This window comes from Pyxicephalus adspersus, chromosome 4 (genome assembly GCF_032062135.1).
Source record: "Pyxicephalus adspersus chromosome 4, UCB_Pads_2.0, whole genome shotgun sequence".
Lineage (NCBI taxonomy): Eukaryota > Metazoa > Chordata > Amphibia > Anura > Pyxicephalidae > Pyxicephalus > Pyxicephalus adspersus.
The window spans coordinates 108,163,267-108,178,162 of NC_092861.1; the positions used below are offsets into that span (position 1 = coordinate 108,163,267).

General features: G+C 37.0%; 1 protein-coding gene across 2 annotated transcripts in view; it reads right to left on the reverse strand.

Moving 5' to 3' along the window:
* The window catches only part of BIRC6 (baculoviral IAP repeat containing 6), a 164,217-nt gene that overhangs the window by 49,300 nt on the left and 100,021 nt on the right, over nt 1–14,896 (reverse strand). For both annotated transcript variants that reach the window (XM_072409256.1, XM_072409254.1), the window contains exons 60-64: nt 12,197–12,393; nt 10,878–11,178; nt 7,541–7,758; nt 4,385–4,549; nt 2,576–2,741 (exon numbers count right to left, since the gene is read on the reverse strand). In XM_072409256.1, coding sequence (XP_072265357.1) covers nt 2,576–2,741; nt 4,385–4,549; nt 7,541–7,758; nt 10,878–11,178; nt 12,197–12,393 — 1,047 coding nt within the window. The remainder of the gene's footprint in view (nt 1–2,575; nt 2,742–4,384; nt 4,550–7,540; nt 7,759–10,877; nt 11,179–12,196; nt 12,394–14,896) is intronic.

Sequence of the window (14,896 nt, forward strand, 5' to 3'; positions counted from 1 at the left end):
GGGACCAGGTAAGTGGGGATTTTAGTGTAGGCGAAAAAATACGGGGTTAACCAAAAGAGCAAAAATATTTAGTGCGAGAAATTACTGGCTTAGCGGTTAGGGGGTTAAACAGGAACTGTACTAAAAAAAACAAACAAAACACATGAACCTTCAATCCCGCAGGGCAGACTGATCACTCTGGGGGTGTAAGCCATCTGGTTCTGCGTCGTCCCGATATTTGTCTTGGAGTCGGCGTTCTGGGCGTCGTCATCTTCATCTTCTCTTCCTGGTTCTTCATCCTACCCCACCTGACCCAAGCGTGAGATCGGGTGACGTAGAATGAAAAAAAAAATTTGCTGATCTCACTGTGCATGCGTGAGATCGTCAAATTTTCCTCTTCGAGCAAAAAAGCTCCTTTTGCACATGTCGGGCGTAGAAGGAGCGCCCAAGAGCCTCCCGCGATGCTTGACATAGGTATCCTAGGAGGCTTTGCGCTCCCATTCATTCTTGAATGGGACCCTTTTTTTTCTACTCTTATGTAAAGAAAGGGCTTTTCTACCCTTTTATGTAAAGTGAAAATTCAAGTATAGGTACGCTTTAAGATTGTTACAAAGGACAAAAGGGCATGCTTTGCGCCTGGAGGAAGGAAGTTTAAGCTCCGGATAAGGAAGGGATTCTTCACTGTAAGGTCTGTGAAAATGTGGAAAAGGCTTGGGTAATAAAGATTTAAAGTAAAAATAACAGACGGTTGGATCCAGGGAACATCCAATTGCCTCATTAAATCAGAAAGGAATTTTTTTTCCCCTGTTGGAGCAAATTGTACCAGGGTTTTAATTTTTATTTTATTTTTTTTTGCCTTCCTCTGGATCAACTATTTCCATAGGGTTTTATATTTGGCATGTTTTTTTCCCTACGGCTTGAACTTGATGGACTTATGTCTTTTTTCAACCCAACTTACTATGTAACTATGTAAAATTTAAAGCATACCTAAACTCTGAATTTTCACTTTACATAAAAGGGTAGACAACCCTGCACCTCCCCCTAGTTCTCGATAGGCTAAGCGTTCGGGAATGAATGGGAGTGCAGAGCCTCCTGGGATACCTACGTCACGCATCCTGGAAGACTCTTGGGTGCTCCCTTCTGTGCATACCCGAGCATCTTAAGCATGCGCAGAACGAGCCCTTTTATCAAAAGAGAAAAAAAAAATTGCCAATCCCATGCATGCGCAGTGAGATCGGCAAGCTTTTTTCCTATGTGTCACCTGAACCCTGCGCCTTGGTCAGGTGAGGTAGGATAAAGAAGGCTCGAAAACACATGCTGGACGACGTGGGACCTGATAGAATAGACCTCCGGATGGATCAGACTGACCTGCGGAATTGAAGGTAGGTGTAATTTTGTTGTTATGGGGTACTTTTGAGTTTAGTTTCTCTTAAGACCTTATTTAAGATCTAGAAGTCAGTAAGCATTATAATATTATTAGCCACTGCAATTTGAAGTTAAAGGACAAGGTCTTTCAAAAGCAGAACCGCAGCAAACACCAACCAAAAAAATGAAGTACCTTTATGTATAATTTGTGCCTATTGATGACAGGTTTTTTTGTAATAAGCAGTCTGCTAATGTGATAAAAATATAGGGGGTCTGTGTATCGCATAAAAAATATACTCTGTTTCGATGACGCAGTTACTGCTTTGTTTGGTTGTTTTCAGAGGCAGCACCTGCAACAGCAACAGTCTGAAGGATGACCCTGAAAGCTGAACACAGGTTGGCCTTGAAGGCTGATGAGACCCTTGCAGTAATACCAGCTTGATCAAGAATATAAGATGGTGGACAGTCATTTCTCTGCCAAATGTGCTAGACACGTGGCTTATTCACCCCATTAACTGTTTGGGAACTATTATTTTTATATGGACCTCCGGGTATATTGTATTGGATAATCTGCCCTAATGACAATTAGATAATGGCTTAAGTCATGGAAGATTTTGCTGTGAACAGACAACATGCGGTCAAATGAGCTCTCCATGCAGGTGAAACAAGCCATCCTTAAGCTGTAAAACAGAAAAAACCTATCCAAGAAATTGATACAATATTAGGAGTGGCACAACCTACAGTTTGGTACATCATGAGAAAGAAACAAAGCACTGGTGAACTCGGCAACGCCAAAAGGCCTGGACGTCCAGGGAAGACAACAGTGGTTGATGATTGCAGAATCATTTCCATGGTGAAGAGAAATTCCTTCACAACAGCCAACCAAATGAACAACACTCTCCAGGAAGTAGGCGTATCAATATCCAAGTCTACCATAAAGAGAAGACTGCATGAAAGTAAATACAGAGGGTTCACTGAAAGGTGCAAGCCACTCATAAGCCTCAAGAATAGAAAGGCTAGATTTTGCAAAATGGGCTTCTTTTTGCAATACACGTAAACTCTAGGTAATGTGCAAAACACAGGCTGAAGTATCAATGTAGAATTAAAACAGCAAAGAGCACCAAATAAGCTTTACTGGGTAAAAAAAAAAAGTTAAAAGTAAAATACACTTTAAATTTTCTTAATTGGGTTAGAACTTGCTAAAATAGTGGTGCAAACTTTGGAACAGTACCTGAATCATTCCTTAGGTATGAGGACATGGCTGGGATAAGACATGACTGACTCAGTAGTTCTTGCAGGACAGATGGGAGAGCATTACTATTCTGCCCTCGACTCTCATTGGCTGGTGTTTCACCATTGACTGCACATCCAGATGGATTTATATAGCTGGCAAGAACCTGTAAAATAAAGAAATACATAAAGTACAACATTTCATTCTACTGCAAATAGCAATTTTGTTCTACTATGCACATACTTAAAACTTCAAAAAAAAAAAAGGCACAAGTTAGTTTTGGGAAGTTACAGATTCACAATTCATGAGAAAATAAAACTGCAATGTGAAGCATACCCCGGCCCCCCAAGCCCTCCCAACATACTCAACATATGCAATGTTCTGCCCAGGAATTTCTTCAGGCTGAGTGGGAAGAAGTTCTGGGCAGGTGGTCAAAATGTAGGCGGGGCAGCACATGACACCTATAGTGTTCCAAGTTGTTGTTACCATTGAAAAACAGTAAACCTTATCATTCTGCCAGCTTTCTACAACTTTCCTATTCTTTGTTCAAACTTTACTAAATACCATTGTTCTATAATCTTTGTATTATGAGCCAACTGTCCAGTGGCCCATATTGTGACCAAACTTTTCAGTAACCACCCAAAAACAGCCAGGTGGGTACTGAAAAGGGCTGCCCAGCAGAAATGCGATTGAAAATAGAGTCCTATGTTTGTAGGTTCTTGAATAAACTTTAAATTGGGAAAACAATATTTTCCACAGGTTTTGAACAATAATATAGTAGGCAAGAGTGGTTCACTATGAAGATTGTGCGAGGCCACCTTGATAAAATTCACAGTACATTTCAACTTTCATGACTCCTAGTTTAGGTGCTAGAGCTTAAAGTTGAACTCTTTACTTATATTCAGTCTTCCACAACTGTCCAGGCTCCACCGTGTACTAAAAAAATCATAAACCCATTTTATTGCTCATTGCAAGCCTGTAACAGTGATTACTGGAAACTGCATCCAGACAAAGCCCACCTGACAAAGTTTGACCCGAAAATGTTTTTTTTCTACATAAACTGGGTCATTTATTACAACTACCGTACTTCTATGCATTTTTTTTTTTTTTTTTTTACAGAATTTGGCTTTCCTTAGACTGTTGCTTTTAAACTCAGGAATGTTCAGTGTTACTGTCCAATGAAGAGCCACAAAGTTAAAAGTGATCAATGAGTTAAATTAACTAAATGTGTTACAACAAAGGCTCTTAGATACAAGTTGACAAAGTTCTACAGAGGCATTGCTCTTTGAAGCACAGCTCAAACATTGATCTGGGTAGCATCAGCAAACCTTGATTGTGTTTTTAAAAATAGAAATCACAATGCAACATCTAATGCTGGTGAAATAAATTATTTAAAAAGACTCCTGTTTAAAATGACAGCGCCGTATGTTAACTCCAACAAGAACTACCGCTGATTATCTATATCTTACAGTACTGGAATTTGGATGGAGAATGGTAATGTGTAATTTTACTTTTAAGGGAGCAGCTGTGGTTTGGACATCTCTCATCCTTCGGGAGATAGCGAGAGGTTGGAATTTTTTTTCATAAACATTTGTTGTGTACATACAATGTATGTATTAACTAGATATCATAAACAATTACTGCAGTTGGCTGTAACAAAGATCATTTCTGCAAAAATCAGAGTGCAAGTGCACAGCATGCGCTCAATATCACGTGCGGTGTATATTCAAACACAGTTTCATATTCACTGAGGTTTAAAGTCTCAAGCAATGTGAATGAAAACATCAAGTTGACAGTTTAAATATTTACCAGCAATAAGCAAGTTACATGCTCCTCTTCCAACCTTTGCTTTGTCAGCGCCTGTTCAACATCCCAACCAGAAGCTGTAGAACCTGTACCAAATCCTGTGCCTTTGGCCCAGTAAAGCTGTTGCTCTTCACATGTGCCACTGTTGTGAGTGGTAGAAACCTGTGGCTTAAACAGAAATTAGGATGAAAAAGCTTCTATATCATAAAGGTAATACGTTAGAAATTATTGTCCTCTTATAGCAATGGTATGTAATTTTTTTTTTCTATTTACTAATGGTAGGGGAATCGGACATTCCCTCGCAGTATTCAATGTCATTCTCCTTTCGGCTGATAAACATAAACTACATTTTGGGTGATTAAACACTGGGAAAGTGTGTGTGTGTGTATATATATATATATATATATATATATATATATATACACACACACACACACTATTGAGAAAGCCATGATAGCCAAATCTTTCAACTGTCTGCCAAGAAAGGAGTATTAGAGCCAAGATTAAATAAAGTGAGAAGTGAGAAGGCAGAATGCAAAATGTTCTACCTTGGTCACAGTTAGACAAATTTGTTTCCAGTGTTACTGGGTAATAGTTAAAAACAACTGTTTTTTTATTATCATTTACAAAAACAGAGATCATAATATTTATCTTGGCCTAAAAATATCAGCTGCCTGAAGAGATCAAATTCAAAATAGTGACATACAAACAATATTAAAAACACTTTTAAAAGAAACTACTTGTTGTAGACTTGCACAAACATTTGAACTCATTATGATACAAAAAAGTTTTAGGCATAGAAACTAAATGTCTGTAAAGCTATGGGAAATGACATGGAAAAAGCTTGGGACTAAAAAAATGTAGAGTCAAAAGGTTTTTTTTTTTTTTTTTAGCTATTGAAATTTACACCAGATATCGGTAACAACCCAAGTATTCACACATACAAACAAATATAAACAACTAAGGCCATAAATGTTTAAATGAAGAAAGGCACAGGGAATAAGTATTGAACACGGTTTCTGAAATGTAATACTTAGTAGAGAAGCATTCTTCCATACAAACTTGTCTTTAAATCTTGAAGGGTTTGGTGGCCTCGTCTATAAACTCTGTTCTTAGTTCTTTCCATAGATTTTCAATTGTATTCAAGTTGGGTGATTCTAGCAGCTTTGTTTTATATCTCTGAAACCAATTGAGTTTCCTTAGCTGTGTGGTGGGGATCGTTGTCTTCCTGAAATGTCTACCTTTGTTTCATCTTCGGCATCCTGTTAGATGATGTTCACACCTCCAAACTTCACTGTTGGGTGGTGTGCAGTGCCATTTCTCATCCAAACATAATGTGTGCAATGACATCCAGGGAGTTCAATTTTCGTCTCATCTGACCAGACTATAGTCTCCCAGTATTCCACTGACTTGTTTGCTGCACAACTAAATGTTGTGCAGCAACTTTTAAATGAACTTCAACATGCATTTTCTTGAGAAGTGGAATCTTTCATGGTAAGCGTGCATAGAGGCCATGTGGGCTGAGTGCACCCATTTACTGTTTTACTTTGAAACAACTGTACCTGCTAATTCCAGGTATTTCTGAATCTCTCTGCGAGTGAGTTGGCTCCTGGACAACTCTTCTGGTTATTGTTTTGGCTCCTCTGTCAGAAATCTTGCGATGAACACCTGGTCATGGTCAGTTTAAATACAGATTATGCCTGCCCCCCCCCCTCCCCCCTCCAATGGTGCTCACTGGAACATTGAAAAGTTTACGAATAGGGTCTTACCAAAGTGGCCAGCACGTTTTGCAACCATAAGGTTTCAAAGGTCTAGAGAGCTCTTTGCTTTCACCCTTCATGAGAAACCTATAGTGTAATGCCTTGTGATGAGAAATCTTTTTGTAGGACATCAATTAGGACTAAACCAGCTAATAAAATGCGCCAATAGGGGACAGGATTGCTTTGAAAATACTGACAGAATGCAACAGGTTTCATTGCTTTCCATGCTTTTTTGTACCTCCCCTTTAACATGTGTTAATATTAAATAAAATACTTATTACCTGTGTCATTCCACTTTATTACACCTAACTTAATTTATGGATTTATGTATTTGTTATGATTTCTTTGTATGTGTGAATTATTTGCATTGTTACCAACATTTGGTGTAAAAATCATGTTAATGGCCCCATTAGAAATATATTTATTGAGAATACGTTGACTTGTCCAGTACTTATTTCCCCCACTGTATATAATCCAATGATGAGGCCATAAACTTCGTTGAATTTTCACTTCCTTCACAGGGTGAAAACACTGTTCATTATACAGGGAAATCCCTGCAGGGTTGTCACCCTGTGGCCAATTATTTAGACTTTATGTCAGTGACAGAAGAAAATTCAAAGCCCGAATAACATTAAGCAGTTACAGCAGTATTTTATGACTGGAGGATCCTAACACATTTTTTAAAAGCTGGCCATTGTAAGAACCCTTGTATATTAATTGTTTCAATGTATTTAATTGCATGTTTGCTGGAAGGCTTGCTCCGCTAGTAAAATTGAAGAAAAAGGTATGCAAAAATAATTATATAGCGAATACTATTACAGATACCAGAATAAAATTCTTAATGCTACATTTGGCCTTAGGCTTAGTCTACACGGACTGTTTCCCCAGCGTTTAACCTGAGGCTTTTAAAGCCCTTGCTTAAAATCCCCATGCATTACAATGGATTAATCTACACCAGGACGTTTCCTAAAAGGCACGTTATGACATTTACCCTAAACGTTGCTTGCGAAAACGCCCAAAAAGGCAGGTAAATGCTTCCATTGATTTCAACAGGGCGTTTTCCCGCGTTTTTGAGCAGGTAATATGCAAATTAGTGCGGTAAAAAGTGAAGAATGCAGCATTGGCATTTTCCAGCATTTTGAAGGCAAGCTTTAAAATGCTAATAAAAGTACATAAAAACACATATAAATGCAATAGAAACGTTTACATGCGTTTTTAAAAAAACGTCTGTCTAAACCCAGCCTTAAAGGGAAATTTTGGAGTGTGATTTAAACACCAACCTTTTGGCTTCTGTCTCCACTGCAAACAGAGCTTTCACCTCAGGAAAAGCTGTGTTTACTACTAATATTCAGTTTGCTTTTGATAATAAAAACAAGATTCCTTTCATTATCACACATACCTCCGTCTGATTAGAGCCAGAACTTGGTATCCGGGGTGCATGGTGACTTAAGGCTGATAAACAAGCAAGAATGAGATGTATTGCCCCAATTTCAAGTGCCATGCGTCGTAGGAGCACACCATCATCTGTAGTGAGTGGCATAGAGCTGAATAAAGTGCGCAGAACATGAAACGGAAGAGTTGGTAGAACATTTGCTGATGGGGACTGTAAGATGTGGCCTGATGAGAAAAAGAACCACAGCAAATTAGTGTAAGAATCAAACAATTTGTACAGAAAAACAGTTCACCTCATCTATAATTTAACAGAAAGGCTGACAGCCTGGGGGCATTGGAGGTGACAGCCACCTCTTACGATGTATTTAGAATAACTTGCAAATCTTGCAGCCTGAGTCAAGGACTTTTTTTTTTGGTTCCAGTAACAGCCTATCAAACCAAGGTCACAAAAACACAATGAAGCTTTGATACAAAACCGTGAATTCTCTACAAAGCCCACCATTAAACTTGTTACAGGCAAACCATATAAAGCAAAGGAAGTCACACTTCGTATTAAATCAAGTTTAGTCTTGACCTGTGTGCTAAAGAGGTTAGTTTGCCAAAGAACACATTGACTTGCTTAAAGAGAAATGATGCAACATTTTGTAGACTGATGAAAGGAAGATTGCCCTTTTTGGGTCTAGGGTCTGCAGACAGTTTTTTCAGATGACCCACAAACACTAAACATAAGCCACAGTACACTGTAAAAACAGTGAAGCACGGTGGCACAAGCATCATGATATATGGTTGTTTCTCATATGATGTTGGGTATATTTATCGCATACCAAGGATCAGTTTGAAAACATCAAAAGTCACGTTGCATACGGGGATGTTGTTTTGATCTTAGTCCAAAGAGTAAAGGCCCCCAAAAAGGGGTATTCAGCAAGACAACAACCCTAAACATATGCACTTGCATGCATGTAAAAAAAAGTTATAAGGACCTTTTATTTACTTTTTTAAACAAACAGTTTTTATTCTGAAGACAACTATATATATTTTTATTAAATATTTCTATGCAAACAATCTTCTGCAGTTATCATAACAGGGTAAGGTGCAGTATAGCAGTTATGACTTTTCTAACGTCTTTGGAACAAACTATAGTAGGAAATTATCAACTGACAGACTAAAAACCTTTACAGGTGGTTACTAAAGGATCTTTCTTTCACTGGAGACAAAATGACAGAAATCAGATGCTCCTTAACTGGGTTAGATTGAACCTTGTCAAATAATTTAATTAACATATTGGTCCTTAGAGGGTATCTAAAGAACATGCATAAAGCCTCAGGTATATTTTTACCCATAATGTGCTTATTTGCATTCATAAGGCATCAAAATGTATTTTGACAAATAAAAAATCTCCCACAAAAATGTGTTACACTTCTTAAAACAGCAAAAGAGAGGGAGCAATGAATAAGTATATAGCCTCTATAAAGAGGAATTGGGAGATGGGATAAGCAAAAAGAATAGCATGATTTCCATCAACGTGCACTTTAACCCACGAACAAACATTTTAAGGTTGCAGTTTTCCAGGTGGCTAAAGTGGCTGCATGTTACTTTACACTCCCAATATATGCAGTTTGACTTTTCACACTATTTTGTAATGGATGATCCTGCCAGTGATACATTTTTTGTTGTAGGGTAGCAATGTTCACACACTGTCTGGTATCTATTAAAAAGCAGCATTGTCTACAAATATATAGAACTGATGCAGTTCAGCTAATTTCTCCTCATAGCGGAGCTCCTCTATTTCTTTTTTGTTAGTTTAGTTGCTCTTCCTCTTCACTCTCCCTAATTTTACAATATCCTTTTTATGAACTGGTGCGCAAAACTGGACTGCATATTTCCGATGATGTCTGACCAATGCTTTGTACAGGGGCAGGATTATGTCTCTGCAGTCTTTTCCTTTTTTTAATACAAGAAAATACTTTGCTAGCTTGAGACATTGCAGCTTGGCATTTCATGCTGTTATTAAGTCTATGATCCTCCAGAACCCCCCGGATCCTTTTCCATTCATGACTCCCCCAAATGTGTTCCCCCTAGACAGTATGAAGCATGCATGTTAGTCACCAGGTGCATAACTTTACATTTTTCAATAATAAATGCCATTAACCCAATCAAACAATACACCCAGGTCTACTTGAAGATTATAGACATCTTACATGGACTTAGTTCCATTACATAGTTTGGTGTCATCTGCAAACACAGAAATGATACTTAAAATCCCAAACTCTAGCATTTCTAAAAATATTACAAAGTAAATGTCCCACAACAGAACACTGGGGGGTACACCCCTAGAAACCTTAGATCATTAAGCGTAATCACTACTCTCTCAATGCAGTTTTTAAATCAGTTCTTTAATTATTTAAATTGAATTTTCTAAACCTATAAACCCTAAATTGCGCAATATGTCTTTGGGGCACTGTGTCAAATGCTGTCTGTAAAAAAAAAAAAAAAAAAAAAACACTCTAGGATTTTTCCAACTATAAATGTTAAACCAGTCTGTAGTTACCTAGGTTATGATTTTGCTTGCTTTTTAACGATAGGTACCACATTGGCTTTATGCCAATATATTGGTAACATGCCAGTGATTAAAGAGTATTATCTATTAGACATCAAGATGGGGTCTAGATTAAAAAGCATGTAATTCTGACATTCAGAAATGCATTTTTGTACTTGGCTAGGTAACTCAAAACAGAAATTTTATGAAATATTATGTAAGTTTTCTAAAATATGTAATTCCTAAAGCATTACTGCATATTACATTTAAGAAGGGGCAGAACAAAGACAAATGCAACGTTATGGAGCCAGCCCCAGTATTTGGTTCTTTTCAAGTTTGACATATATTGCATTAGGTATTCTGTGCAACTGCATTTCCTAATCCAGAGATTATATAATACCACATACAGCATTCAAGTTTTGTATTTCATCCTGTGAAGAGGCTCATGCAGTTAACAACTACAACCAACCTATCATGTAGCACTGAACAAAACTATTCTGTGTAAAAATTGTAAAAAGGTTACACTAAATAAGTTGTCTAGTACTGTTCATAAAGTAGCACTATATACATACTAAACTGTGCACAGAATAATAATCAAACTTTGAAAACAGATTTTTACTCTGAGTTTTATCATTGGGACTAAAGTGAGTCACTGTAAAGAAGTCTAATTTTAAAAACAATGAAAGCCCATTACACAGGAATGATAAATTTAGGTAATATTGTTATATAGTCATGTTAATGCAGGTTGAATTTTATAACACTTAATTGATGTAGGCATTGCAGAGAGTGAAGATTTTAAAATACTCACTTCCTTCACCATCATCTGTAACTCCCAGTACCAGGCGGAGTAAGCACTGTGCATGTTTCCTCTCCTTAAGCAGAACTTCGGCATACCCCGGGAGACGAAGAAAAAGGCCAAAAGCAGCCAGGGAATGAGCGGGAATAGGGGACATGGTTTGCACAGCAGATTTTATTGGGGGCGGCTCTGAAGCAATGGTTTCTGGAGCTTCATAAACCAACTCCCCAGACTGTTCAATAGTAACCCACTCAAATTGATCACTGTCTTTTGGTTTTTCTTGAGTTGTTGAAGTTACAACAGGAGTACTCACCTTAAAAAAAAAAAAAAGAAAAAAAAAGATATAGATTACTGCATGCTCTTGAATAAGAACAGATTTTATCCACTCAAAATGCCATTAGAAAAATGGTAAAACTTGGCAGCATATCCTGGAACTAAATTTTTTCTCGTTTCACAAAAGAAAAGAAAAAGTGAAAAAGATGCAAAGGCTGAGACCATATGGTTTTCTTAGATAATATAGAGATATATTAGAGAATATACAGTATTTTATTCTCCAAAAAGCTATGGTATATTGAATTCAGACAAGTGTGTGATTTATAGACTATAGCCATCTGTTTTTTTATTTTTTCATTTTTCTAGAATGAAGAAGATCTTGACCTGTTAAAGTTTTACTTCTGTTTATGCCGGGGAAATTTATTTCACCTACTATTTGGTAAAAAGGTTGCCCTCCCTTTCTGTGCTAGAGGCTCTAATAGCAATGCAAATAGAAGTAAATAATCCTTTTTAACAAGAGGAATGGAAAATAGTAAGGGGTGAACGGGATAAAGGCGTTAACTTAGGGTGACTTGAGCCAAGTGGTGTTATTTGTATGTCCCTATTTAATGCACAGCGCTGCATAATATGTTGGCGCTATATAAATGCTGTTTATTATTATTAATAATAATAATAATAATAATAATAATAATAAACATAGGAACATTATTTTATATATAACAATATTCAAGAAAGAAAAGAAAAAAAGTTTTAAACATGGCTATTAAAATTATATAGCTGTAGGTGAAACTTTGTAAATTTTTACAAACTTTTATTAAGGGTCAATGCAAATAACAGAAGCAATCACCCAAGCAAGATATCCATCCTATACACAGCACCCATTCACGAGCGTTCTATTGCCAAGTTGCTAAGGCTCAAGTAAAATCTCAGCATGAATATACTGCAGTAAAACAGTAAGTGGTTAAATAGCAATTGCATCCCCAGAAAAAAATTCATAAAAATAAAATAATGAAATTTGAGTACATGAAACCCTGTCATAACAGTATATCAAGCCTTACTTGCTGAATGACATCTGGATAAAGCATGGGAAGCCGCTCAGCAATAAGGGCAAGCCCACCCATCCCTGCAAAAACTTGCAGTGGAGACTGAATTGGGCAGGTTTCTAGTAATGAGTCATCCAAAACCGATTCCATGCAGTCATCGCCTGGGCTTATTACTTCATCTTCAGGACAGGAACCCAGAAAATCACCATGCTCTAAAACAAAGATTAGGACACCTGACATATAATGCTGCAACAATAATACTTTCCACAAGATACTGCCACAGAACAGAAAGCTTAATATAAAATATATATAAATATATAAAATTATATATAAAATATATAAAAAAATTTTTTTTATCACTTTCACATTATTACAGGGAATGGACATAAAAGACTAGAATACACTTAGCGGCCAGTTTACAAAGGATAATAACAGCTTAAATACAAAAAAGTGCGCAACAAACTCTTGCTATCAGAAACATCAGAAAAATCAGAAAGTGCAGTTTAATATTAAACCGTTTGTTACATACTATAAACAGTGCCAACAAATATATGTGAGTTTTTTTCCTTTTTAAAATTGTGAATTTATTCATGGTGTGTAAATTTTCTTGGCAGTTCTATTGATGACTGTTTTAAAGTTAGCAGTGACAGATGCATTTTATGCCCTAGGTTTAAACTCAAGTCTAAGTAGGTGGAGTGATAAAAAAAAAAAAACTGATGGGAATAACCAATGTAACATGGCATTGGACAGTAGTACAGTAGGGTGCTGTTTGCTCATCATAGAACAGAACGGGGTTGTGTATAACTCTTGTTCATTCTTCTGCTGCTAGAAATGATCACGAAAGATCGATTTTAGCCACAATTATCTGTGACATCTGTATGGAGCTTTATTGGAATAAGTCCTTAACAGGTAATCAAATGTTAAACCATGAAAAAAATTTATGCTTTATGCTTACACGAAGGATACCCAAAAAGGCCAAGACAATAGTCTGGTCATAATGTCAATGCCAAATGATGTTCCCAGTTACAATAACAGCAAATATACTAAGTCTGCTGTTCTTAAACATATAACCCTCCAAGCTAACTTTGTTCCCAGTTACATTGCAAAACAAACATTTCCAACGAATTACCATTTTTAGAATAAAGAAAGTAACCCTAAGAAAGGAGCAGGAGCAACCTGAGTATTAGAAGCTTGCTAGAATCTTATCACCAATCTCCTAGTACCATTACAGCTTTCAAAGAGTTGATCCCAGATCTGTCCCTGGACAGATAGAAATTCGGCAGGATACATCAGGCATTAACCAACAAACAAGATAACGAAACCCAAATTCAAATTCAGTCTAATATCATCATCACTTTGCTACAAAAGAGAAGCTCCTGTACATAGCCTTAACAAAAAAAGATTGTTTCACTTTTCACGCCAATGCTCCTTGCCATGTAAGTGGTCCTGGGGTCCTATAAATTTGCATTTTCTATTTTGGGCTCCATGATGCATTTGCCTTTAAAACAGCAACTTCAGTGTTCAATTTTCACAAGGTTTTAAGCTTGTTACCCCCATATCCTAAAATTCTTGGTTACTAGTAGCTATGAGGGGTCCCCTGTGTACCGTGAAAAATTCAAGATGTTACAACCAACAGTTTAACCTCCTAGCCGTTAAGCCCGACCTTCGTACGGGCAAAAAAAAAAAAAAAAGGCTAGGATGTGTTCCGGCCGGCTTCTTACCTGGTCCCGCTGATCGTCCACGTCCTTCTTCTTCCAGCGCCGGAAGATCTCTAAAACTAGAAGCCGTCTGGCGGAGAAAAAAAAAAACGGAAGGCTTCTCCCTGCGTGCGTGATGACGTCGGCGCGTGTGCGGGAAATTCAAATTGAAACTCATTCAAACATTTTGTATTGGATTCAATACAAACTCCTGTATCCAATCCAATACAAAATAATTCAAATAATTACAAAGTATATAACTGGTAAATTCAAACTGTCATTTTGTATTGGATTGAATACAAACTCCCTATCCAATCCAATACAAAAAATTAAAAAAAATAAAATAAAAGTAAATAACTTGGAAATTCAAATTTATATTTTGTATTTGATTGGATACAAACTTGCGTATCCAATCCAATAGAAAAAAATAAAAAAAAAAATAAAATAAAAGTAAATACATTTTTTATATTCTTATCTACTAGAACCCCTGTTCGAACATATTTCTGTAAGTTACAGGTCTACAATTTAAAAAAAATTTCCTGAAAAACAGTGGATCACTTTTGGTACAGAAATCTAGACCTCAGTGTAACGCTCAGGTGGTTAAGAGAAGGTTTGATCACAGTTGTTGTTAGAATATGACAAGGTGTTTTACACACAGTAAACCAAGGTGGTTTACACACAGAGCCACCACACTGCACTGCTGTCGTCATTGTACATGTACACACTGAATAAATTTCACAGTTTTTAATTTTATTTAAAATATGGGCAGTGATGGGGGGACACTGGCTGTCCGGCATACATCTGCTATCACATGCACAATGCTCCTAAAGCATCACCACATTTTAACATTGTTTTATCTTTGTCACATATCCCAGGTGGCTGTGGGCTGCTCCTAATGATACTTTCCTGATGTTAGGCATGCGCAGTATGCGTGGAAAAAGACAGTTTTTTTACTGCTAAGGAATTACCCTAATAAAACATGGAACACCAGTAAGTTGGATCAAAATAGACAGCACTG